Source organism: Hemicordylus capensis, chromosome 2, assembly GCF_027244095.1.
Source record: "Hemicordylus capensis ecotype Gifberg chromosome 2, rHemCap1.1.pri, whole genome shotgun sequence".
Lineage (NCBI taxonomy): Eukaryota > Metazoa > Chordata > Lepidosauria > Squamata > Cordylidae > Hemicordylus > Hemicordylus capensis.
Window position 1 is genome coordinate 220,658,241 of NC_069658.1, and position 27,028 is coordinate 220,685,268.

At 50.4% G+C, this 27,028-nt stretch overlaps 1 protein-coding gene across 1 annotated transcript; it reads right to left on the reverse strand.

Moving 5' to 3' along the window:
* Window positions 1–256: 256 nt before the first annotated feature.
* On the reverse strand, window positions 257–26,494 carry DUS3L (dihydrouridine synthase 3 like). The gene is made up of 13 exons (XM_053303346.1): window positions 26,326–26,494; window positions 25,185–25,482; window positions 22,516–23,127; window positions 17,942–17,983; window positions 16,017–16,169; window positions 14,043–14,159; window positions 12,950–13,015; window positions 11,847–11,957; window positions 11,014–11,110; window positions 7,638–7,713; window positions 5,955–6,143; window positions 3,817–3,945; window positions 257–438 (listed from the first exon to the last, which is right to left on the reverse strand). Exons 1-13 carry the CDS (start codon window positions 26,358–26,360, stop codon window positions 366–368), a joined length of 1,998 nt encoding a protein of 665 aa, XP_053159321.1. The 5' UTR covers window positions 26,361–26,494; the 3' UTR covers window positions 257–365.
* Between the last annotated feature and the right edge of the window lie 534 nt (window positions 26,495–27,028).

Sequence of the window (27,028 nt, forward strand, 5' to 3'; positions counted from 1 at the left end):
CTAAAAAAGCACAATAGAAATAAACGAGCCCCTCAGAACCAGAACTGGTCAGTGAGGCTTAGGAAACGGGGTTTTGCAGAAATCACGTCAGTGAACCAGCTTCCAAAGCTCCCAGCCAGCAAAAAGATTTTAAAACCTGGGACCGTGTCAGCACACGCCCACACACAGGGTGGAATCTCAAAGCGATTGGAGGGCAGCCAGCACTCCCAGAGCCAGAGACAGGCTGGGGTGAATCACCCCTCAGACGACATCGCAGTTAAAATTAAAAATAGAACTCTCTTTTATTTAAACAAAAGAGCCACAGAGTATCCACGGAGTTCTCAAGCAGAGAGGGCACTCCATCATCTTGCTCCACCCTGGCTGTCCTACTTGTACGAGTTTGCTTTGTGTTTTGGCAGGAAAGTAAAGTTGGAAGGAACTGGACCCAGAAGCATTTCACTGCAAGAGAGGAAAAGAGAGAGCGTAAGCAGTATTGGAAAACAGATCTGTTTCAGTCTTCCTCTGGTGCCGCACGTCTGCAAGAGCACTCAGTGCAGCTGCAGGCAGGTCTCTGGTCCAGAATGAGAACACATACAGCACTGGAAGCACATGCCCATGATATGAGATCAATGTGGCAACCATGCTGAAACTACCACGTGCGGTTTTCCTCCATTTCTGCAAGGATCTAGAAAAACTCGAGAAGAGAAGGGAAGTGCATATCTGTGTTGCCTGTCTCACAGACAGGGAGCTAAAAAGGGCATTTTAGCTTACAGGAAGAGAGTCTTTGTAGCCTTATTCACACATTGGGACTAGTCTGACGATCACAAAAATCGGGCTAGGAAAGCCTAGCCTGATTTTTGTAGATCGTCAAAACCACTGGGCTTGTCTGCGAGCCCGGTGGTTCTAGAGCGCGCAACCCGCTCGAGAACCCCTGCCCTTAGCCGGGGTTTGCGGAGCGAGCGCTCCACACACCCGGGCTATCTGCTCGTGAGTAGCCGCGGTGCAGCTCCGCACCGCGGCTACTCGCGAGTAGACCCCCGACTGGGAGGCGAAAAGCTGCCTCCTGGCTCCGGGGGTCTCCCCAATATGCCCTGCGCACTTGCGCAGGGCATACTGGGGCTTCCGGGGGCCATGTGGCCCCCGAGCTCCCCAGCCCCCGCCGGCTCCATCACGGAGCCGGAAATCATGTGGGCGGCCGATCCAGCCACCCAGGGCTCCCTCCCTGCTCGTGAGTGCGGAAAGCGGGCTAAGCCCGCTCTCTCTGCTCACCCGAAGAAACTGGGTCTCACGGATCATGAGACCCGGCTCATTATGTTCAACACTTGAATGAGTGTGCAATAGATACAGAGAGTTAGTCACATCAGATGTGAATCCATGGACACAAACTGCTCTGGGCTGCTGAGTGCCAATGCCACTCCTCACCGGCCATCCCCGTGGTAGCTCCACTAAGCCTGCAGCAGGCCACGGCCGCTGGGCTGTGATGTCATATGGGCCCGTGGCTGGCAAACCTTAGCAAGCCGGCCGCAGCTACAGTGGGCTTAGTGGAGCTGCTGCAGAGGCAGCAGGTGAGTGGGGACCTGGGACGGGGAGAGGATGCAGGTGAGCGGAGGTGGGGGGCTGCAGCAACAGTGGCCCATCAGAGCAAGTGAGCACAGGCTAATGTCATGGCGCACTGATTCACATGTTGTTTTGAACACAGGCACAGCTATACCTTTTTTACCTGTCCCCTGCATTTGAGGGGCCTGAACCCAGGTTCATTTTATAACGAATGCAAATACTGTCATTTAGGAATGTGCATGAGTCCGGCATTTTAAAGTCCAGCATTCGAGCCAGTTCGGAGGTGAGGGAGGTTCTTTTAAGGGGGCAGGGAGGGTGCCCTTACCCGCCCCACCGCTTCCCTCCGGCTGGTGCGCTCCGCAAAACTGCTGGTGCGGGGCTGCAGCATACCTCCTTGCAGCCCTGGTCAGCATCATATTGGAAGGGGCCAACGTGCACAGGCATCCTTGAATATTAATTTTACTAGCCGACCCCGCACAGAGCATCTGTGCACTCTTTGGTTACCTCTTCTCTTCCCCCAGTCTCCACTTCCAGGCCCAGCCGCCTCTCCTCCCCACCGCCACTTCTGTCCCCCCCCCCGCTTCTCCCGACTTTGGCTGGCCCGGCTTCTCCGCCACCTTGCTGATGCTGGGTCCAGCTAGCGGCGCTCTGCCTCACTGCAGCTAGGCCTGCCATTTTGCCAGGTGCTGCCTTTTCGACTGGCGCAGCCTCTCCGCCGCCTCGCTGCTGCCAGGTGCAGCCAGTGGCGCTCTGCCTCACCGCAGCCGGGCCCGCCACCACCGCTTGCCTCTGTGGCCGTCAGCCAGGCCCGCCGCCGCTGCTTCCCCCCACAGCCGGGCCCCCTGCCACCTCTGACCTCCCCGGCCATGCCGCCGATGCCTCTGGTCTCCTGGGTGTGCCGGTGCCCAGCGAATCAGCTGGGCCGCCGGGACGCACATTCGAAGACACACCCAGGAGATAGATAGATAGATATACAGTGTGTGTGTGTGTGTGTGTGTGTGTGTGTGTGTGTGTGTGTATATATATATATATATATATATATATATATATATATATATATATATATATATATATATATATATTCACACTTGACACTTGACAAGAGGCACCAGAATGAAATAAACTATCCAGACTACTGATTTCCCCCCTTGAATTTTTACTCTGGCTTTATGAAAATAGAATACAGTAAGTAAATTGGGTGGTATGGTTTATATGGCAGAGTCAACCTCAAAATTTTGCTTAGAAACTCTGCATGCAAAGCAAGGGCTCTACCATCCATCCATCCACCTATCTAATTCTCCTGGGTGTGCCTTGGAATGTGCGTCCCAGCCCCCAGCTGATTGGCTGGGCAGTGGACCGAGGGGGATTGGTCACCGCGGCAGCGGCAGGCCTGGCTGCAGAGGCCAGAGGCAGTGGCGGGCCCAGCCCATCCGCGCAGGCAAGGCCCAGGGGTGGGGGGGGGAAGAGGGGGTGCAGAAGTGGCGGTGGGGAGGAGAGGCAGCTGGGCCCAGAAGCAGAGACTGGGGCAGAGGGGGGGAGAGGTAACCACCGGCCCCAAAGAGCACACAGATGCTCTGTGCGGGGTCGGCTAGTAGGGATATAAATCTTGCCAGTGTCCATAGGAAGCTGCCTTCGACTGGTCACTGGCAGGTTTATTTCCATGTTCTATCCGTCAGATAGGGGAAGGATCATTGCTCAAAAAAGAAGCATCTGCTTTGCTTGCAGAAAGTCACAGGTTCAATCCCTGAGCCTCTCCAGGTAGGGCTGAGAAAGACCCCCCTCAGATAGCCTGGACAGCCACTGGCAGTCAGCGTAGACAAGATTGAGATGGATGAACCAAGGGTCTGGCTCTGTATCAAGCAGCTTCCTATGTACCTAGATTCCAGGGACTTTTTCTGGGACCTTCTGCAAGCCAAGCAGGTGCTATGGCCCCTGCCTCCTAGTTCTAATCAATGGGCTTTCCCCACAACCGCCACTTGTTCAAGCAAAAAGTGAAAAGGGGTTCTACACACATCACACCTTGCCTGTAGGCAGAACCTTGTTCCCTTTCACTGACTGGTTTATTATGTGGACACAACATATGAAGAAGGTGACAGCCATGTTGGGGGGAAGGCCATGACTAACCTTGACACTGCTTAGTTGGTCTGGCATCCGACCCATTCGTTATGCTGCTAATTTGCTTTAGTTTTAGAAATGGGACTTTTTCACCCATGTTAAAACAGCAGCAGAGCAAAAGGCTCCACTCTCACATCGCTGCTCTGCCCCAGAATCTTTTTTTACCTGATCCTAATCCAGTCGTCCACGTTCTGGCTCGCCATCAACGTCTCCAAGTAGTCTCGGCCCACGTAATACGGCGGCCTCTCATTGATCTTCTGAGGCAGGCGTTCCAGTAAGCCGGCTGGAATGTACCTTCCCAATGCAAACAAGCAACACAGATGTACCTCTTAACACCATTGTGGTTTTGACACTGCTGATGCTACTGCTGCTTCATGCTTAGCACAGGAATTCTCACTTGAGACCCAGATGTTGTTGGACATCCCCAGCCACCAGGGCCTTCACAAGGGGGATGATGGGTGTTGTGGTCCCCCAACTGGAGACCCAAGCTTCAGAACCTCTCTCCTAGAGAAGGGGCTCCCAACCTTTTTAAAACAAGTGTACCCTTCTGTCACAAACCTTCAGCTCAGGCACCCCAGAGTGATTGAGAGAGAGCGAGAGAGTGAATATGTATATATGCACTCACACACATACCTCATACACATGTATATACACATACACAGGAGAACCCCATTATTTGCGGGGGTTCCATTCTGGGGGTTGGGACGCAGAGATCAAATCCGTGGATACTGGAGTATTAGGGCTCTGAGAAAGGGTGTGTCTGTTCCAAGTTCCGGACTGCCCAAAATCGGCCAAAAATCTCAATTCTTCCCCGCCCCCTCAAATAACTTCCAGAAGTGCCCTACTGTGCCCATGAGTGAAAATGGCACCCCAAATTGGCTGAAAATTGTTGGTTTTGCCCCATTGTTTTTTAGCAAACGAGCCACAGAATGGCTCTGGTGCTCAAAATGGCAGCTAGAAATGACCTTGGAGGAAATTTCTGGTCACCCCTGACCCACGGTTTTAACCCCTTTTCTCTAGTGTATGCTGAGGCAAAACCGCAAATGCTGGACCTGTGATTAACCAAGTCCTCCTGTATGTGTGTATATGTGTGTGTGTGTGTGTGTGTGTACGTACACACACACACACACACACACACACACACACAATGAGACAGGCTACTCCAGTCACTGGCTTACATCCAGACTAAGTTACTCGTGAGTACTGCCACTGAAATTAATAGAACAAGTAAACTTGTCCCATTAATTTCAAGAAGTCTGCTTATGAGTAACTTAGTGTGGATGTGAGCCAGTGACAGGAGCAACCTATTTCATACCTGCAACTTATAAGTGTGTGCGTGGACACAATATGCATACACACACACACACACATTTAAGTGTTATGGTTAGAAAAACAGGCTATTCCAGTCACTGGCCCATGTCCATACCATGTTACTCATAAGCATTCTTGCTTAAATTAACAGGACAAGTCAATGAGAATACTCAGTGTTAATTTTCTGAAGCCTGCTAGGCTGAAGGGAGGGGTATGCTGAGCTTTAGCATGTAGCCAGCCCATCAGGAGCTGAGGAGGAGATCTGCACCCTCTTCCCTCCCCTTCTACAGTGGACATATCAATCCAACGCTCCTCAGATGTGGAACAAATAGTGTGGCTGCAGCATCGGGAAGCGGGGAGACTTCGGGTATTCTCTGAGAGCCCCTCATATACTCCTTGGGGTACTAGTACCCCCTGTTACAAACCTCTGCTCTAGAGCATCATTGATCTAACTCTGCGCTGGCCAGCTCCACCCTATCGCTCTAGTTTCATTGTGCAAACAGATGTCATGCATAGAACCATGCGGGATGGAATACTTTCTGAAATGTAACATTTCCCACACCACACCACTGCAAACTATGTGTTAAATCTGATCATAATCTATTTAGGATGTTGGGGAAATGTGTGTGGTACGATAAGAACATTAGAACAGCCCTGCTGGATCTAGTCTAACATCCCGTCCCACACAGTGGCCCAGCAAATGCCTCTGGGAAGCCCACAGGCAAGAGCTGAATGTGTGCTCTCTCTCTCCTGCTGCTGCTCCTCTGCAACTGATATTTAGAGGCATCCTGCCTCTGAAATGGAAATTTTCTTAGAAAAAGTTATACAAATTTTATGCAAGAGAGAGAGAGAAATTCCATTCAAAATGTTCTGGAAAACCCGAATCACTGCATGCAGAAAGCCTCCTCAGGAATCTGAGATTAGCTGTTGTGGCCATAAGACCAGAAAGATAACACACGTGGTGCAAGAGCTGAACAAGGTGCTGGTGCTACCTGCACAGAAATGAGAGCCACTCCAGCAGGAACTTCCGGGTCTTCTCCACACCTTGTGTGTCCGATCCCCAGTGTTCCAGGCCGTAGTTTGTGAAGTCTTTCAGGATGTCGAGCCTTTCGCTAGACGAGATGTCCCAGTGCCGCTGCTCTTTGATTTCCGTGAAGAGCCAAGGCTTGATCAGCGCCCCCCTGTGGACCGGAAGAACAACTACTGTGATAGAACAAAGGGTGATGCTCACCCAAACCTGTAATCACAAATTCTCATTCCAAACCAGCAACTCTGGACTATCATGGGAGACTCTGAAAGATAGAAAGCATTCAGGAGCAGCCCTTCCTTGAAGCGAGGCAGACCAGCTGCCTCAAGCAGCAGATTCTTGGGGGACTAGCAGGCTCGCAAGATGCCCCCGCCACCTCACCTGCCTCCTGGCTGCCACTGTGTGGAAAAAGGGGGTGCCCTGTCTCAGGTACAAAGGCGTTCAGCCAGCCCATGTGTCTGACTGGACTGTCCAGTGGTTCAGCACAAGACCACTGTAGGGACAGAAGGGGCCAGCTTCAGTCTCTGCATCTGAGTGAGAGCATCCACGGTCACAGGCTCAAGAAAGACCCCATCTGGAGATGCAAAACTAAACCTTGGTCCACCAATACCAACAACTGGCAGCAGATCTTCAAAGTCTCAGGAAGAGAGTGGCCTTAAGAACACAAGACAAGCCCTGCTGGATCAGGCCCAAGGCCCAACTAATCCAGAATCCTGCTTCTCACAGTGGCCCACCAGAGGTCCCTGAGAAGCCCACAGGCAAGAGAGGGGGGCAGGCCTGTGCTCCTGCTGTTGCTCCCCGGCAGCTGGTATTTAGAGGCAAATTGCTGGAATTGGGGGCTGGAGGTGGCCTGTAGCCACCAGATCAGTAGCCATTGATAGCCCTGTCCTCCATGAATGTCTTTAAACCCCTCTTAAAGCCATCCAGGCCTTGCCCTCCTACTGGAGACTGAACCCAGGGCCTTCTGCATGTAGAGTCACAGAACAATAGAAATGGAAGGGATCCTGGAGCCGCTGCTCTATGATCGAGCTATGGCGGCAGGGAGGGGCCAGATCGGGGTTCCCCCATCTTGGGTCCCCAGACATAGTTGGAGCGGAGGTGGTGAGCCGGGCTTGTGGTAGCAGTTGTGAACTGTCCCGTTTGCCAAGCAGGGCTCACCTTGGTTTGCATTGGATGGGTGATGGCATATAAGGGCTGTCTGCTTTAAGATCAGGGCCGTAACGCAGTGGTGGAGTCCCTGCTTTGCATGCAGAAGGTCCTAGGTGCACGTCCTGGCAGCATCTCCACGTATGGCTGGGAAAGACTCCTGCTTGAAATCCTGGAGAACAGCTGCCAGTCAGTGTAGGCACTACTGCGCTAGATGGACCAAGGGTCTGACTCGGTATAAGGCAGCTTCCTATGCTCCTACAGTATGTACAACTCCCATCACCCCCAGCCACAATGGCTGTGGATGATAGGAACTGTAGTCCACCAACATCTGGGGACGCAAGATGGGGAGCTCCTGGGCTAGACGGTGAAGAAACAAACACGCAGGGAGCATGAAGGGAAAGTTCTTCAGCGGTGGGGGCCACTTTCCCATCCCCTCTTATGCAAAGGCGGCTTCTTCTCTCTCTGTCCAGCACAAAGCAAAGGAGGGGAGGTCACTTGCCTTGCGATCATAATCCCCGAAACGCCAGTCTGCAGGGCTCGGTTAGCATCTTCAAACGACAAGATATCCCCATTTCCTGTGCCAGGAGGAGGAGACAGACAGGGTCAGCAGGGCACAAACACACCAGCTACCACAAGACCCATCTGTACTCTACCCTGCCTCTCCAAATAGCTCCTGCCCTCGGCACATAAAGCTTCCCATGCGCCCCAGGTCAAATTCATGGGGTCTTCTTTGCATGGAAATTTGCTTCAAACCAAAGAAACGGTCTTGTCTGCAAACGAGGCAGAGACTCCACAGAAACATTGAGCTTAACAATGGAGGCTTGAACGTGCCCATTGCTGTAATGTCCCATCTCCTCAATCACCAATTTTTTTCACATTCCCTTTGGTGCCACCCGATTACAAGACCCGATTAGGCTCAGAGCCAGTCACCCTCTGGTCCACCAATGGCTCTTAGCCAATGGAAGGAACCAGGGTGGATTGTACCTCATTATTATTATTATTATTATTACAACATTTATATCCCGCTCTTCTTCCAAGGAGCCCAGAGCGGTGTACTACATACTTAAGTTTCTCTTTCACAACAACCTTGTGAAATAGGTTAGGCTGAGAGAGAAGTGACTGGCCCAGAGTCACCCAGCTAGTCTCATGGCTGAATGGGGATTTGAACTCAGGTTTCCCTGGTCCTAGTCCAGCACTCTAACCATTACACCACGCTGGCTTTGAGAATATATACACAATTTCCTCCCAGTGTAGCTCTTTCAATACAGGAGTAATATGGTCTCTCCTAGATGACTCAGAGACCAACCTGGCTGCCGCATTCTGAACCAGCTGTAGTTTCCGGACTATGTACAAAGGCAGCCCGACATAGAGCGCATTACAGTAACCCAGTCTGGAGGTTACCAGCATATGTACCACTGTTCTGAGGTTGTTATCTCAAGAAACGGACAAAGCTGGCGAATCAGCCGAAGCTGATAAAAAGCACCTCTGGCCACCGCCTCAACCTGGGACACCAGGGAGAGGCTCGGATCCAGAAGCATCCCCAGACTGCGTACCTGTTCCTTGCGGGGAAGTGTGACTCCATCCAGAAGAGGCAGATCAAAACTGTCTCTTGTTCCGACCCTGCACAATAAGTACCTCCATCTCAACTGGATTCAATCTAAGTTTGTTATCCCTCATCCAGCCCATCACTGCCTCCAGGCTGGCATTAAGATGCCTTCAGCAAAATCTGGAGGACCACAAGTTGGGAACCCCTAGTCTATTATGAATTTAGAAAAGATATTATGTATACAGCTTCTATGCTCCTTTCCCAGAGGAAATGGAAGGAATAGGTTCTGTCTGGTCTGTAAACATAAAAAGTGACTACAGTATTACAAGAACATTTTGTGGGGTCTCTTTGACACCTAGCACTATAAATGCACAGTCCTTTCAGTTTCTTATGCAATGAAATTGGAGTTGACAACAATCCAATATCTGTATAAGTATAAACTGCAATTTTAAACAATATTATGAGGGGGGGGTGGGGTGGATGAAACATCACAGGGCACTTGCCCTCATTAAGGCTGAGCCTGACCTGGAACATGGAGTTGCAGAACACTGAAAACAATTTTTTAAAAAAATTCCCTTCTCAAATGAGGTATAATCCACCTCAGGTCCTTCTGAGGGTTGGAAGGCAGTATTCCCAGTCTAGTTTTTTTAAGATCTGGCCAGATCTAAAAAACCTAGACTGGGAAAACTGGCCAATTTGCTTGTCAAGTGTCAATGTACAAGAATGTACATAACCTGCTGAGTCAGACCAAGGGTCCATCTGGTCCAGCATGACAGCTCAAGAAGGCACCCAAGCCTGGTGCGAGGCAAACAGCCTTCCTCTCTCATATGGCCACCAGCAACTGTTACCTAGAGGTAGACTGCCCCTAGACACGGAGGTCCCACATCATGGCAAACCACTGTGGATAGACCTCTCCTCCTCCATGGATTAGTTTAACTCTTTTTTAAAGTGGTCAAAGCTAGCAGAGGGCAGGGGTCACAACTCAGTGGTAGAGCATCTCCTCTGCATGCAGAAGGCCCAGGTTCAATCCTTGGCAGCATCTCCAGGTAGGGCTGGGAAAGACTCCTGCCTGAAACTCCAGAGAGCAGCTGCCAGTCAGTGCGGACAATCCTGAGCTAGAGAGACCAATGATCTGACTCAGTATAAGGCAGTAGCGTCATATATTTAGGGGAGACTCCATAGTTCAGTGAATGAGGCCCTGCTGTGCATGCAGATGGTCCCAGGTGCAATACCTGGCGTCTCCAGGTGGGTCTTGCCCAGCCCTCAGTCTGAAGTCCTGCCAATCAGAGCGCTATTGCCGGAGCAGACCATACTAGACGGACCATGAATCTGTTGTTTTCTATGTCACCTATGTATGGGATGAGGCCATACCAGCAGTGGTAGAGCATCTGTTTTGCATGCCCAAGATCCCAGGTTCAGTCCCTGGCAGCATCTCCAGGTAGGGCTGGGAAACAATCCTGCCTGCAACCTGGGAGAGCTGCTGCCAGTCAGTGTAGCCAATACTGAGCTCGATGGGGCAAGGGTCTGACTCGGTCGAAGGCAGCTTCCTATATACTGATGTAGTGGCCTTCATCAAGATGTGGGAGCAAATTTGACGAACTAAGTTATGTGATGTGGGGAGAAAAGCTGTCTTTTGTCTGTCCTGAATCTGCTGCCCTTCAGTTTCACTGGGTGGACACGAGTTCTAGTTACACAGGAGAACCTGTGGCTCCTGTTTGTTTTAAAAAAAATGGAGGTGGGGGGGAGAAAGAGAGAGAGACGTGATTTTTTGCTAAAAAAACATGACTAAAAAAACACTTGGGGGAGGCATTGTTGGACACACAGCGGGGACACAGAGAGCATGGGGGGGGCACTACACCCCCATTTCCCATCTGTTTTTCATCCTGTTTTCGCCAGCCCCTTCGCAGCACTTTCACCCTGCTACCTCAAGAACCTAAGCCTCCGATCCCTGTTGCCCTAATGCCCTGTTATCTGCGATTTCACTATCCATGGGGCCCCCGTGGAACGGAAACCCCATGGATAATGGGGTCTCCTGTACAGGAGAAGGAAAGAAGCAAAACATGGTGGTGGCGAGTTAACTGTTAATGCAAATGCTGGAGCAAGGTACAAAAGGCTCAAAGTGATTGCTAAGGCTCAAGTTCTCAAGCTTGGGTTTGCAGATGTTGTTGGACTACAACTCTCATCACCCCCCACCACAATGGCCTTTGTGGCAGGAGATGATGGGAGCTGTAGTCCAACAACATCTGCAAACCCAAGCTTGAGGAGCCCCTGGGCTAAGGGAATGACACCAACACAGAGAAACTAAGAAAACTAATCCAAAACTACTTACCAAAGAGAGGCATTGGGCTGGCAATTTTTGCACACTCTGCTATGTAGTCCCAGTCTGCCATCTTTGTGTACCGCTGCTCCCTGGATCGGCCATGAAGCTAACAGGGTCAGAAAAGTTAGTTGGCACTCACTGAATCAATCAAGAAATCTCACCATGCTCGAAGTTTTCCATTATGAGCACAGAGAATAGTTATTAGCTGCCATAGCTAAAAGTGGAACCCACAGTGTCAGGAGCAGTCTGCCCCTGAAAACTAGTGGTTGGGAGCCACAGCAAGAGAGGACTATTTGTCTTTACCTACTACTTGTGGGCTTTCTAGAGGCATCTGGTTGACCACTGAGGGAAAGAAGATATTGGACTATGGTGGACACTGAGACAAACAAGATGTTGGATAGTGGCACAGGGCTACCACTCCGCCTCTTAACCAAATTTGGATTGAGCTGCCAAATCACATGGCCCTCCTCTCCTGCATCAATTCCTCCCATTCTCTGCCCCCTGACACTCTTAACCAGGATTACATTTGCACTGACCTGAACCAGGATTTGCAAACCAGGGTTACAGTGTCATACTGGGTTATGGCTGACAGAAAACGTGTGTGGTGCAGAAGGGGCGGGGGAGGAGAAGAGAGAAAAGAATTCCAGAGCCTACTTTCTAGTTTCTTAACCATGGTTAGGGATCAGGAGCTGAAGAGCAGACAATACTCCTGACACCTCTACACCTCAGCTCCCCACTTGTCAAGAACCACAGAGGAATTAATGTGTGCTAGAGTTTGCTCCGTAGCTGATCATCGGAACCCAAGGAAGGCTGCCACGTAAGACACAAACACATTACTCTACCGTGACCATGGCGGCTCCCCATTCTCGGAGGTTTGGAATTATTTTGTGAGCCAGGTTGGTTTTCTCTTGCACTCCAGTTCGGATCTTCACAGTTAGGGGAACATCCAACACCTGGCAAAGAAAGAGGAAATCTGGCTAGAGAAAGAACGGCTTTGAAGCTCATTCCAAACTTACAGGCCCTGATGCCCAGATCCTGTAGCAAAGGCTCTTTTATGAAAGCTATTTTAAGTCTGTGACTTTTTGCAAGATGGAAAATCTGAAGGCCAGCTTAGATCAGGGGTTAACACCCGTGAGTCCTCTGATGATGGTGGATTACAAATCCCATCATCCCCAGCCACAATGGCCAAAGACGATGGTAGCTGGGAATAATGGGATTTGTAGCCCACGAACAACTGAGGACCCAAGGGTGGGTACCCCTGCTTCAGACCATAGAGAAAGTTGCCTAGCCTGTCAGGGACTATCTGTCCTGAAAATCTGGTACTCTCATGTTGACTGCTTCTGAGCATGGAGGTTTGATATGTTCTCTAATAAGAACATAGGAAGAGCTCTGTTGGATCAGTCCAAAGGGTCTTTCTAGGCCAGCATCCTGTTTCCAACCATAGCTAGCAAGGCCTCTCCAGTTCACTTGCCTGAAAGTGAGAAAAACTGCCTCTGTCCATGGATACTCCACTTAGCCATCCTAACTAATAGCCACTGGAAGACCTGTCGTCCATGATCTGGTGGTGGTAGGGATACATTTATCTACATACCAAGTTGGCTCTCTTGGGGTTCTTAACTTTGGGTCCCCAGGGGTTGCTGGACTACAACTCCCCTCATCCTCTGCCACAAGTGTCAGAGGCAGGGGTGATAGGACTTGCAGCCCAACATCATCTGGGGATTCAAGGATGGGAATCCTTGGCCTAGATATCAAATTATGGAAAGTCGAAGGATGCAGCATGATCCCCAAGAACCTATGCTGGGCCCTTTACAGCAAAAAACCAAAACAAAACAAAAAATCAGTGCCAATAAATACATGGTCGAAGTTTGCAAATGGCATGAAGTTACAGGAGGAGCATGGAGAAGAGGGAGGCTGAAGAAACGCAGCTTCACTGGGAGCCACTTACCGAGTCCATGCCTCGGACAATCTGTTCAAACTTGTTGGTGCGACACATTAAGGCACAGCCTCCACCCTGGGGAGAGAAAGGACAGGCAGGTGAACTCCACGTCGAGAGATCAACAGGCACTCTTTCTCTCCCTTCTCTGATGCAGCAGAACTCTCCTCGGCATCCAGCTCTGCGGCCTTTGATGGGAGACACAGGGCATAACCATTGCAGGATCCTGGCTCACTTGTTTGACCCAGTCCCAGAAGCCAAGTTGAACTGACTGATCAACTGTTCTTGTTTTTAAATGAAACATTTGGATGGGGATATGTGAACCAGCTGGGAAAGACTCTTTCCTGAATCTCTGGAGAAGCCGCCGTCAGACAGTGTAGACAATACACGACCTGCTAGCTTTCTATGTGTGGGGACTGGTTGTTGATGGACAGGTTTGGAAGAGCACATGTTCGTGCAAGCCCACAGTTCCAGTTTGAAGTGGGGCGGCCCAGACTTGACTGCCTCTGCAGGAACTAGGCGAGAGTCATTGGAACATAGGAAGCAGCTTTATACGGAGTCAGAGGTCTAAGGCTGCTTCCTATGTTCCAATGACTCTCTCCTAGTTCCTGATGAGGGCGTTTGGGCCATCCCGCTTCAAAGTGGGCTTGCATGAACATGTGCCCTTCCATACCTATTAACCAACCAACCAATCCCCACACAGAAAGCTAGCAGGTCATGAGAAGGCGAGGCTAGAAGCCCGATAGGCTAGATTTCTATCTGCGGGAAGGTGGGAGTGTCCCAAAGGCCGGAGTCAGACCGTTGGCCTATCCAGTCTCCTGCCAGGTAGTCTCACGGCACCTCTGCCTTTCTCAGCAATAATGCCAAGGACCTGCAGCAGGGGTTCCCATCCTTGGGTCCCCAGATGGCCCTTGTGGTAGAAGGTGATGGGATCTGGAGTCCAACCACCTCTAGGGGACCAAGGCAGGGAAGCCCTGCACTGGAGAATCCAGAGCCTGAGCCTGAGACTGCTGGCAGGCCAATTTGGGCTCTGCATCGCTTCATGGTTGACACACAGAACCGTGAAATACTAGAATCCCCCTTCACGGATTCGGCACTGCACTACCTTCTTGTACACCAGGTCGATTGGGCAGCCGACATTGATGTCCACAAAATCCACTTCGATGGCCTGGTTCAGAAGCTCTGCGCATTTTGTCATGGTGTCCGGAAAGGCACCTTCCAGCTGCAAAAGGAAAGCACAACTGATGTCAAGAGATATTATCGAATGTATTTATATACCACCCCAAACTTATGTCTCTGGGTAGTTTACAGTAAAACAGTACATATTAAGACAAAATTAAGAACATAAGAAGCTGCTATATACTGAGTCAGACCACTGGTCCATTTGGCTCAGGCGACCCTGGCAGCAGCTCTCCATGGTTTTCAGGCAGGAGCCTCTCTCAGCCCTAGCTGGAGATGCTACCAGGGACTGGACCTGCATGCAAAGCAGATGCCTTCCCCCTGAGCTATCAGTTCCCACTTTTTGCATTTAGGAAATGCAAAACCTTGGTTTAGGTTGGCTCAAATTCAAGGAAGCAGAGAGATTTTAGCTTCAGGTTCTGGTTTCCTAAAAAAGAAAAACCTCCCTGAAGCAGTTTTGGGACAGGGGTTCGGTTCAGCTCCCAGCAAGAGATGCAATGGACCATGGCACAAAGCCCCAGAAACACTTCATACACATTCAGCACAGGAGGAGACTGTATTTAAAACAAAAGTGTGCTGGGTCTGCTCTTTCTACCTTCACTTCCACAGCTTTTAACAAGTTGTTCTAGTAAGAACTAAGCTGCCTACTTCCCTTTCACTATCCCTACCTCTGGACTAAATCTGGTTGAAATTGAGGTCCACAAGTTAGACCTCTTGTGCCTCAAATGTCCATGTGTCCACCAGTGTTCCCTCCAGTGTTCCCTCTAACAGTGGCTCCCAGATGTTGTTGACTACAACTCCCAGAATCCCCAGCTGCAAAGGCTTTTGTTTGGGGATTCTGGGAGTTGTAGTCAACAACAGCTAGGAATCCCTGTTAGAGGAAACATTGGTGTCTACCATCTTGGATCGAGGATGACATCATTACAAGCTACACCACTGAGGTGTCCCTGTGTGTCACTCAGTACAATGGTACAAATTTGGTTCAAATCGGTTAGATAGTCCAGAAGTTAGCGTACTTGCACCTCAAATGTTTATGTGGCTGTCATCTTGAATTGGGATAGATGACATCATCACAAACTATGCCGTTGAGATGTCTGTACAACTGTACCCGATTTTGTTCATATTATTATTATTTTATTTATTTTTATTTTTTACATTTTATATCCCGCTCTTCCTCCCAGGAGCCCAGAGCAGTGTACTACATACTTACGTTTCTCCTCACCACAACCCTGTGAAGTAGGTTAGGATGAGAAAGAAGTGACTGGCCCAGAGTCAGCCAGCAAGTCTCACGGCTGAATGGGGATTTGAACTCGGGCCTCCCCAGTCCTGCACTCTAACCACTACATCATGCTGGCTCTCTCTATTGGTCCAGGCAGGCACACCAGGCATACTGGACCAAGCACTGTGAAGTTGATGAGGGGAGTGGGAGAGACACACACAGACACACACACACACACGAAATGCCGGGTGATCTCATAAACCTACTGGAAAGTAGGCTAAGAAAGGACAAGACGCATTCCTGGAGGAACTGCCATGACAGCAGCAATGGAACCTCCACTGTATTCATTTTAGAGATGATGGGGCTGTGGCCATAATTCAGTGTTAGAGCATTTTTTATTTTTTTTTTGCATGCAGAAGGTCTCAGGTTCAATTCCCTGGCAGCATCTCCAGGTAGGGCTGGGAAAGACTCCTGCTTGAAACCTTGGAGAGCTGCTGCCTGTCCGGGTAGACCATACTGAACTAGATGGACCAAGGGTCTGACTTGGTATAAGCCAGCTTCCCATGTTCGTATCTGCATGGCAAGCAAAAGGGTTCTGTGTGATTCTGCATGCAATGGGGAACTGATCCAGAAAACCTCTGATCTCGATCCCTTCTCCTCTTCCTGCAGGCATTGAGTTACCTGAACACCAAAGAGATCCTCTGTGTGGTGCCGCTTCAGCAATGCCCACTCGGATGACTGTCCCTGAAGCAGATTTGTGCACACAGCCATTTCGCCGCAGGTGATGTCTGCCCCGTACCGCTTGCAGATACGCCGGAATGGGAGGTTGCCACACTGAAACCCATAGAAGAGACGAGGCATTTCTGGTTATCTGCATGCTGGCTTCTGGCACCCCTTGAGTGAACACAGATTAAATACGGGCCCAGACACCCAAGATCACAGCTTCTGCACACTCATGCTCATTTGACACCACACAAGGCTGTCAGGAGGCATCAGGACTCCTACTCAGAGGAGACCCTCTTGGAGGAGGAGTAGAACACCCAAGCCAAGACCCAGCCCTAAAGAAAGCCCCTAGATCAGGGTGGGCAAACTTGGCCCTCCAGCTGTTGGTGAGCCACAACTCCCATCATCCCCAGACAAAATAAATGGTGACTAGGAATGATGGGAGTTGTAGTTCAAACATAACTGGAGGGCCTTGTTTGCCCACCCTGCCCTAGATCCATCCCTGAGAAGCCAGAGCTTGCTGCCCCACGTGGAGAAGCCCTGGAACTCTGGGACTCACCCCCCCCCCCCAACAAGGCTCCTGTCCCATCCCATGGACCGCTCCCCACATCACCCCCAGGAATCCAAGAGCAGAGGTTGATGCCTTGCCAGGACTAAACTCCAACTCCAGAGTCGAACCCTGCTCAGGGCCTCCTTCCTGATGGGATACTCAGGAGGAAAGGGAGGTCGGCTCAGGCTCCTCTTTGAGATCAGGGCCAGCCTGAGCTCCAGGAAGGGGCGGGACTCCTGGCTCCTACATCACCTCTCCAGTTCCAGCCAGCCTTTGCTGCTTCAACAGCTCCTCCTTCAAGTGCTTGTCTTGTCAGACCCACATGAGTGCCAGCCTGCAAAAGCCACCCCCACAACAGCCCTGAAGCCAAAGGCCAGGCAGTTTTCACCTGCTCTATTACTGATTTCGGCTTTCTTTCCACCCTTCAGCTGGACTGCAGAAAGATGTTTGTTTGTTTGTTAAAACCAAGCAGATATTTGAATCTGATTTTCTAAAAACAAACCAAAAAGTGTTGTTGCCCCTCCACCCTGTGTTCTTTTAACCCCCTCTGTAACATGCATCTGATAGCCCAGGAGTTCGAAACTTTGGGTCTCAAGCTGTTCTTGGACTATAACGCCCATCACTTCCAGCCACAATGGCCACTGGGGCTGGGGATGATGGGAGTTGTAGTCCAACCACATTCAGGCACCCACGGTTGGGAAACCCTGTGACAGACAATAAAGAGTCAGTCTGCAGCCTGGATGCCACAAATGGGACAACTGATCAATCCACTCCACAGCAATACACCTGTTAGAACAGGGGTCCCCAACCTGGGGTCCTCCACATGTTTCTGAACTACAACTCCCATCATTGCCAGCCACGAAAAAATTGGGTGCTTGGGTGTTGGGAGATGTAGTTCACCCAACTTGAGGTTGGGAAACCCTGTGTTAGGCAAACCAGTTCCAACCACCTCATGGAAAGCAGCCAGCGATGGAGCCAGGTAGATCGCTCCTAGGAAGGTGCTCAATATTCTAGTACCACAACAAAAACGCCCATCTCTTGTCCTTGCCCACCGAACATCGGATAATATCTTGATTTCAGAATTCAGAGGGGGTTTCATGGGAGGAAGCAGACAGTTCCCAAAGGCAGTGGTTTCCAAACTGGGGTGCAGAAATGTTATTGGACTACAACTCCCATCACCCATGGCCATAATGGCCAAAGTGAGACTAGCAATCAGGGACGCACACATGTGCATGAAGTAACTGAGCTCACATTCGGAGTTTTTCATCTCATGCATCAGATGGCAAGCATTAAATGTTCAGGTCACATGCAGAGTACATTGATTTTGACATACCGTTGTTAAAGGAGCCAAGTAGAGCTTGCCCTGGAGATCCAACTGGGTGATGAAACATGAAGGAAAAATGAAGAGGGCCAAGTGAAATATTAGTAGCAAACTGTGTATATAACTGCCTCTCAAACACAGAGGCTGGGATCAAACGTAACGAGAAGCCATAGTTTCCACTATGTCACGGATTCCCAAACTTGGGTCCCCAAATACTGTTGGACTACAACTCCCATCAACCATTGTGACTGGGGATGATGAGGGTTATAATCCAACAACATCTGGGGACCCCTGCACTATATGAATGAGCCTCCAATAATTTTACTCTGAAGAAAACTGCAGTTCTGTGTAAGGTATGCACTTGGGGAAGTGTGAAAGCCAGGATCTGAAACCATGGTTTGATCCTAGTCTGTTTTACCTAATTGTAGTTTGAAGTAAACCATGGATCCCCCAGTTCATACATAACACAGAAGAGTGGCTTACTTGCAGCTGAAAGCAAGAACTTTTGTTCTCTTCGTCTTGCTGGTGGCAGGGGAGACAGGAACACCAAAATTCATTCCTGTTGTGGGAAACCATTTCCCCCTTACATGTGAACCCAGCAACCATCGGCCAGTATGCTCAAGTCCAAAAAAAATTCTGCCACAGTACGTTTTTAAGATTGCACAAGCCTACTGCTTTTTTGTGGCAACAGGCTAAGAGAGTTATCCCTTGGAACTTTATTGTCATTCTTAAATGGTTTCTACTAATTCTACCCCTTCTTAGCACAGTCTCCCCAAATGGTGCGCCAGGGTGCCATAGACTGCCGCAAGAGAACTGCCAGCATGCCACAAGAAGAACATTAATTAAAAGCTCTCATTAGGCCATCCACAGAGGAGGCTGCTAATCAACTGCTCTGGCCTGGCCTCTGCCTCATCCGCCTCACCTGGGGAGGGAGAATTCTGCCACAGCTCTTATGCGTTGGGCATGCTTGGATCATTCCTCCCTTCCTGATCCTGGGTGCAGCAGAGTTATCTCCCCCAGAGGAGGGTGCCCGCTCTACATCTGCATGAGTCACCCTTCACCACTTGCCTTCTTTAGCTTGGAAGAGTGAAGGCTAACGGGAGATATGATAGCTGTCTTCAACTATCTAAAGGGCTATCACGTACAAGAAGGATGTTCCCTGTAGGGATGTGCACAGAACTGGCAAGGGCTGGTTTGAAGCCCAGGGGGTGGGGGATAACTTTAAGGGCGGGGGAAGGTGCACTTCCTCCCCCCCGCCACGTTTCCCCCACCAGCACTCACTTAAAAACCAGTCCGGAAGGGCGGCAGTGTACCTCCCTGCCACCCCGTCCTTTCCTTGGACTGGAAATGACCAGAAGTAACACGTGCACATGCGCACACGGGTTACTTCTGGTCGAAGGAGAGGACAGGGCAGCAGGGAGGTACGCTGCCGGACTGGTTTTTAAGTGAGCGCCGGTGGGGGAAATGCCCTTCAAGTTATCCCCGCCCTGCCTTCGAACCTTTCGAACCACTGGCTGTTCAAACTTGTTCAGAGGCCCATACAAGGGCCTCCGAACAGGTTCGTGCACATCCCTAGTTCCCTGATGCTCCTGAGGGCAGGACTAGAACTAGTGGGTTGAAATTTCAAGGAGGAAGATATAGGCCAGGCATTAGCAGGAATTCCACATACAGGGAATTTTAGAGTGGGAAGGGACCTTGGAGGTCTTCTAGTCCAACCCCCTGCTCCGTGCAGGAATCTCCATTAGCATCCCTGAAGGCTACAACATTTCCTAACTGTAAGAACTGTTGGAGAGTGGGGCGATCTGCCTCGTGCAGTGGTGGGCTCTTCTTCACAGCAGGTTTTCAGACAGAGGCTGGACAGCCATCTTTCAGGGATGCTCTAGCAGTTTCCTGCATTGATCTGGGGGTTGGACTAGAAGACCTCCAAGGCCCCTTTCAACTGTAATATTCTGCAATTCTTCTAGAGGGCAATTTCCACTCCAAAAGTACATGGTTTATTTATTCAGAGCCTTTATAGGCTTCTTTTCTTTTCTTTTTTTAAAAATACACTAAGCAACATACAAAATACAAGCAAAGAAACCATTAACAAATCTAAATCTAGATCAAGATTTAGACTCCACAGTTATCGCAGTGTCAGATGCAGAGGTATCCAGCAACTCCTCTGGTGTGGTTAGACTGGATCAGTTTCAGTTTGTGACTCCCGAGGATGTGGACAAGCTGCTCGGAACGGTGCGTCCTACCACCTGTCTGCTTGATCCTTGCCCAACGTGGCTTATACTATCTGGCAAGGGGGTTGTTGTAGAGAGCCTGGTGGCAATTATAAATACCTCTCTGAGAGAGGGCAGGATGCCTCCTTGTTTAAAGGAGGCAATTATTAGACCTGTTCTTAAGAAGCCTGCCTTGGACCCCTGAGTTTAGTAGCTAAAGGCCTGTCTCCAACCTCTCATGGTTGGTCAAGGTGATTGAGAGGGTTGTGGCCTCCCAGCAACAGGTGGTCTTGGAGGAAACTAACTATCTAGACCCATTTCAAACGGGTTTTCAGATGGGCTATGGGGTGGAGACTGCCTTGGTTGGCCTGATGGATGATCTCCAATTGGGACTTGACAGAGGAAGTGTGACTCTGTTGGTCCTTTTGGATCTCTTGGCGGCTTTCGATACTATCGACCATAGTATCCTTCTGGAACGTATGAGGGAGTTGGGGGTGGGAGGCACTGCTTTGCAGTGGTTCCGCTCCTACCTTTCTGGCAGATCCCAGATGGTGTCGCTTGGAGACTGTTGCTCTTCAAAATCTGAGCTTTTATAAGGAGTCCCTCAGGGCTCCATACTGTCTCCAATGCTTTTTAATATCTACATGAAACAGTTGGGAGAGATCATCTGGAGATTTGGTGCTGGGTGTTATCAGCATGCTGATGACACCCAAATCTATTTCTCCATGTCAACATCATCAGGAGAAGGCATATCCTCCCTGAATGCCTGCTTGGAAGCAGTAATGGGCTGGATGAGGGATAACAAACTGAGACTGAATCCAGACAAGATGGAGGTACTTATTGTGCGGGGTCGTCACTCGGGAAGCAATAGTGATCTACCTGTTCTAGATGGAGTCATACTTCCACAGAAGGAACAGGTACGCAGTTCGGGAGTGCTTCTGGATCCACACTAGGGATGTGCATGGTCCGGACCAGTCCGGACCGGCACCGAGGGGGAGTCTACCTTTAAGGGCAGGGGGGTAGAACTTACCCCTCCTGCCGCTCTTCCCCCTCCGGCGCTGTAGTTTTAAGCGAAGTTTTTGGGGCGGCAGCGTTCCTCGCTGCCGCCCCTGCCCCCGTCGTCGCCTGGAACTCTCCATAATTGCAACACGCATGCGGTGGCGCGCGTGCGCCTGTCACCACTGTGTGTGCGCCACCTACGGTGTGACGTAGGCGGCGCGTGCGCACTCGGCGGCGACAGGCGTGCGCGCGTCGCCACGCGCACATGCGTGTTGCAATTACGGAGAGTTCCAGGTGACGACGGGGGGCATTGGGCGGCAGCGAGGAACACTGCCGCCCCAAAAACTTGGCTTAAAACTACAGCGCCGGAGGGGTAAGTTCTACCCCCCCGCCCTTAAAGGTAGACCCCCCCCTCGGTGCCGGACCAGTCCGGCTCCGAACCGGTTCGGAGGCCTTCAACATGGCCTCCGGACTGGTTCATGCGCATCCCTAATCCACACCTTTCCCTGGTTTCCCAGGTTGAGGCAGTGGCCAGAAGCGCTTTCTATCAGCTTCAGTTGATACGCCAGCTGCGTCCGTTTCTTGAAGCTCATGATCTCAAAACAGTAGTACACTTGTTGGTAACCTCCAGATTTGATTACTGCAATGCGCTCTATATGGGGCTGCCTGTGTACGTAGTCCAGAAACTGCAATTAGTGCAAAATGAGGCAGCCAGGTTGATCTCCGGGTCATCTTGAAGAGACCATATTACTCCTATATTACAGGAGTTGCACTGGCTGCCAATAAGTTTCCAGGCAAAATACAAAGTGCTGGTTATAACCTATAAAGCCCTAAACAGCTTAGGCCCATGGTACTTAGAGAGCGTCTTCTTCTGCATGATCCCCATCGTCCACTGCGTACATCAGGGGAGGCTCATCTGTAGCTACCTTCATGTCGTCTGGTGGCCACCCAGGGACGGGCCTTCTCTGTTGTTGTCCCGAGACTTTGGAACGTGCTTCCCGTGGAAATAAGAGTCTCCCCATCTCCAGCAGCTTTTTAAAAGTCTCTAAAGACTTATCTTTTTACCCAGGCCTTTTAGCATTTTTAACTTTGTAACTTTTTAACTTCTGGATTATTTATTGATTTATTTTAAGCTGTTTTAAATATTTAATTGATTTTAATGTTTAGTTTTTATTTGTTGTGAACTGCCCTTAGACCTTGAGTTAGGGCGGTATAAAAATGCACTAAATAAATAAAATAAAATAACAGTGCATAGTGCAAAATTCCAAATGTACCATTCATACTGCTTGCAGCTTGGATTCAGAAAAATATGAGAAGTACCATTTTAGAGGGCCATCAGTTTGCTGGCTTGTCCTGATTTTCAAACTCAAACCTACTTACCTTCCGCTTCTCACATGGCCTCAGTTTTACAATATCTTCATCCATCACAGCACCAACTGCCTTGAGTGTGGATTCCACGGGTGACACTGGTTGACATGGATCTTCCAACACCACTGAGGAGGGTACGTCTTTCTCTATCGTGCCGGCCACCTTTTGCATCTCCTCTCTGGCCACTTCCAAATCTGCATCTTCTGCACTTCCTTTGGAAGCAGAGCAGTTTGGGGTCCCTTTCTCTCCCATGGCAGATGCACCTTTGACATGGCCCCTGGCCCCGCCGGTATGGTTGCATTTGGCCAGGCTACGAAGGTACTCATTGGACTTCTCGAAGGAGACTTTCTTTTTGCGCAGTTTCTGTTGGAGTTCTTTGCTAAGGCTGTTCTTCACCATTGGCTTCCCTTCCCACTGCTTCAAACGGTCCACGTTGATAACGTTCTTGCAGTCTTCTCCAAAGTGGGCCCGGGCAAACCGGCATGTGGCTCCATAAATGCACTTGCCAAACGTCTCAAAGAGGATGCAGCAGTCACCCAGGTCTGGTGGCTTCTTGGCCAAATATTCCTTGACATCGTGCAGGAAATGGCATTGAGAGCCAAAGAAGCACTTATCCGCCCGTTCCTTCAATAAGAAAGGAACCAGTAGCGCTAGTTATTTCAAAATATTTTTACTGAGCACCATCTCTGCATGCAGCACTTTACAAAGAATGAGAGGACTGGTCCCTGCCAGCATTCCCTCTAACAGAGAATTCCAGATGTTGTTGACTACAACTCCCAGAATCCCCAGGTGCGACTGACTTTGGCTAGGAATTATGGGAGTTGTAGTCAACAACATCTGGGATTCCCTATTAGAGAGAATACTGGTCCCTGCCCTGAGGGGTTTACAATCATTCCTGCCTTCTCATTTCCTGTAAGTGCTCTGCACAGAGATGGCATACAAAGAAATAATAATATTCAAAGCAGTTTCCAGACTTTCATTAACCACAATAACAAAAACCCATGACTAATAACATAGAAACACTGTAATTTGAGTTGCAACACTATAAATGTTACTCTATACTTACTGGCAGCAGCTCTTCAAGGTTTTAGGTAGGAGCCTCTCCCAGCCCTACCTGGAAATGCTTGCAGGGATTGAACCTGGGACCTTCTGAATGCAAGGCAGATGCTCTAGCACGGAGCTTTGGCTCCATCCCCTAAGGCAGTGGATCCCAATCTGGGAGCCTCCAGATGTCGCTGAACTACAATGCCCATCAGCCTCAGCTACAATTTATTGTGAGTTGGGATGATGGGAGTTGTAGTTCAGCAACATCTGGCGGCTCCCAGATAGGGAACCATTGCCCTAAGGGAAATATCTTACTGTGTTCACATGTAGTATCCTATCTAAATGCAAACCAAGGCAGATCCTGCTTAGCAGAGGGGACAAGTCATGCTTGCTACCACAAGACCAGCTCGCCTCCCATAAGCCTCCTCTGAAGGCTTCTGTCATGCAGATTGCGGGATGGGGTCGTAACTCAGGGGTAGAGCATCTGCTTAGCATGCAGAAGGCCCCAGGTTCAATCTCCAGTAGCATCTCCAAGAAGGGCTGAGAAAAACTACTGCCTGAAGTCCTGGAGAGCCACTCTCAGCTAGGCTTGAGCCTGAAACGTTTCAGAGGCCTTTACAGAGGCCTCAAAAACATATCGGCCTCCGGGGCCATTTTCAGTTTTCGCAGGCAGCAGGGGTGTTCCCTTAAGGGCGGGGGAGGGTGCACTTACCCCTCCTGCGGCATTTTCCCCACCAGCGCTCCGTTGTAGCAAAGCTCCCTGCTGCCCCGTTGTTGTCCCCGGCCAGAAGTACCGGGCACATGTGCATCCATTGCATGTGCGTGCGTGCACAGCAGACAGGAGTGCGCATGCACGTGAGGGGCACACACACGCATGCCCGGTACTTCTGGCTGACGACAATGGGGCGGCAGGGAGGTACAATGCTGCCCCGAGGGGCTTTGCTACAACGGCAGGGGCGTAGCAAGGTTGGAGTGGGCCCAGAGACAAGATTCTAAAATGCCACCCCCACTGAAGCTCAGCTCATGAAGTAAAGAAATCTTAAATGAAGCTGAATAGTGTTAACAAAAAGCATAGTGTGTGTATATATATATCTCCTATGTGCCACAACAGAACATCATCCTAAATTGTTGTTTTTTTAAGGTTTTGTAAATTGTGGATGATGCAAGACATTTAATGGTACTAGAGAAAGACATGCGGTTCTGGTAGCTCCAGGTCTTAACACTCACATCAGTTTCAGAGGATGAATACAACTGAAGGAAGCCCGGGTGGGTGCGTGGCTGGGGGAGTCAGTCATGTGACTTGCCTCTGGGGGCCACCCCAAGGCAGTGGGCCCTCAGACAACTGTCTCCCTTTGCCCTATTATAGTTATGCACCTGGCCAGTGGGGGAAATGAGGCGGGAGGCGTAAGTGTACCCTCCCCTGCCCTTAAGAGAACACCCCTGCCGCCTCTGGAATGGTTCCGGGCACATCCCTACTCTCAGTCAGAGTAGCCAACACTGAGCTAGATGGACCAATGGTCAGACTCAGTAGATGGCAGCTTCCTATGTATCTAGGGGAGGTATGTACAGGCAAAGACCACCAACCCATCCCAATGCAGACAATCTCAGATCGACTCACACAAATGCACCCGCTTTACCTGGACTATTGACGGGCACAGGCGGTCCTTCTCGTAGTGCGTCGGCTTCATGCACGGCCGGCTCTTGTTCTGCCCCCGGGCCCTCTTCCGTCCCTGAGGCTCTTTTGCATCTTCGGTGGCTGTTTCCGGGAGACTCCCTTCCTCCCCATCTTCTTCAAGCTTACTTTGCTTGGCAGGAGGCTCAGTCAGATCACTGCCGACGCCCTTCTCAGTTTCGCCGCCATCTTCTTCTTTATTATTTCTTGACTCCCTTCCTTGGTTGAGATAGGCGTGGAACTCTTCTTTTGTCGAGAGATAGCTAGAAGGGGAGAAAGGGACCCCTTGTTACGCTTTGCGGCCATTTCACGTCATTCTGCTTTCTACTCCAAGCTTACAGGAGGGCTAGAAGCTTTGGTCAAAGCTATGGCCTCTGAGCCCACACTTCACACTCCAAGTTAACGGGGCCCTTGGGCGGAGCCGATATGCTGACTGGAAGTCGGGCTGGTTTCCAAATCTTCTGTCCCAAAAAAGGGCTTAGCAGGGAGTTGTTTTTGCTGCAGATACCCAGAGGTTGTCTCCTAAGGGAGGGCACTGATGGGTGGGTGGGTGGCATCTTGGTGGTGCCAGCGTGGTGTAGTGGTTAGAGTGCTGGACAGGGACTGGGGAGACCCGAGTTCAAATCCCCATTCAGCCATGAAACTAGCTGGGTGACTCTGGGCCAGTCACTTCTCTCTCAGCCTAACCTACTTCACAGGGTTGTTGTGAAAGAGAAACTCAAGTATGTAGTACACCGCTCTGGGCTCCTTGGAGGAAGAGCAAGATATAAATGTAAATATGGCAGGAGACAGAGCAAGCCACTGAATGCCATGCAGGCAGCAGAAAGGAAATGCTGGGTGTATGTGTGAGAGAGATGCTGTCCTCTGAAGAACAAGGTCTTCTGGTGGTGGTGGTGTCTGTGACAGTTTTACACGGGGAAATATTGCTCTATGGGCAGGGCCTGTTGGGGGGTTGTCATTGAGTCTGTGCCTGTGGGGGCCAAAGAGATGTTCTCTACGGTGAAACACCTCTGGGGGTGGGTTGAGGGGAGGGGGCCCCTTTCCCTTGGGAGGGGTCCCGAGGGAGGTGTTATGAGGAGTGGGGGTCTGCAGTGCCCAGTACTCACTGGGCTCCGATGGGGGCCACCCCGGGGGCCTCCATGCTCGGGCCCTCTCCCTCCGGCTTCGCTTCCAATCCCAGCGCACGCTTCGCCTTCCACGCGCAAAAGGCAAGGACAGAAAAACCATCGACAGACAACTCCTAGAGCAACCTTCCCTGCCAGGAAGGGACTACTTCCGCCCTAAAACGGATCTTCCCTGAGCCAAAATTGCATACCATAGAGTTGCATTCTTAGCTCCCCCGCGGGGCTTAGACAATGGCATTGAGAGACAGAAGCGTAGAGCGAAACCACCTCGATCCCAGAGGCAGGAAAAGGATAGAGTATCAATGTCATGATGTCGAAAGGCGCTACGAGAAGGGTGTAGCAAATCATGTTGTCGTGCACAAGGGGAGGCTGGCGTCATGCATGTCTGTTTGCAGAAAATCGACCCTCTAGACAGCTGCCCCTGCAATTTCTCGTCGTTTGCAGCATGGGGTGCCTGAACCAATAAGGCTATGATACAGAGCCTTGCTGGATGAGGCCAGAGCATCCTCTTTCCAGCCGTGGCAAACTGGTCACTCATTTCCACAAAGCCCACAAGAAAGGCTTTCTTTAAAGTGATAACCCTCCCTTTTGTCCAAAGGAGATGGCAGCCAGAGGAAGACTGCTCTTGAGCCTGGATGTTCTGCTTACAGTAGATATCCTCATGGCTAACATCCATGGACAGACC

Excerpts from the sequence above, each read along its gene's own strand:
- DUS3L (XM_053303346.1), bottom strand. The coding sequence starts at position 26,360 with ATGGAGGCCCCCGGGGTGGCCCCCATCGGAGCCCA. Across the intron at positions 3,946-5,954 it reads TGGCTCTCATTTCTGTGCAG|GTACATTCCAGCCGGCTTAC; the intron begins GTAGCACCAGCA and ends TGCATTGGGAAG. Across the intron at positions 439-3,816 it reads GACGACTGGATTAGGATCAG|TGAAATGCTTCTGGGTCCAG; the intron begins GTAAAAAAAGAT and ends CCTCTCTTGCAG.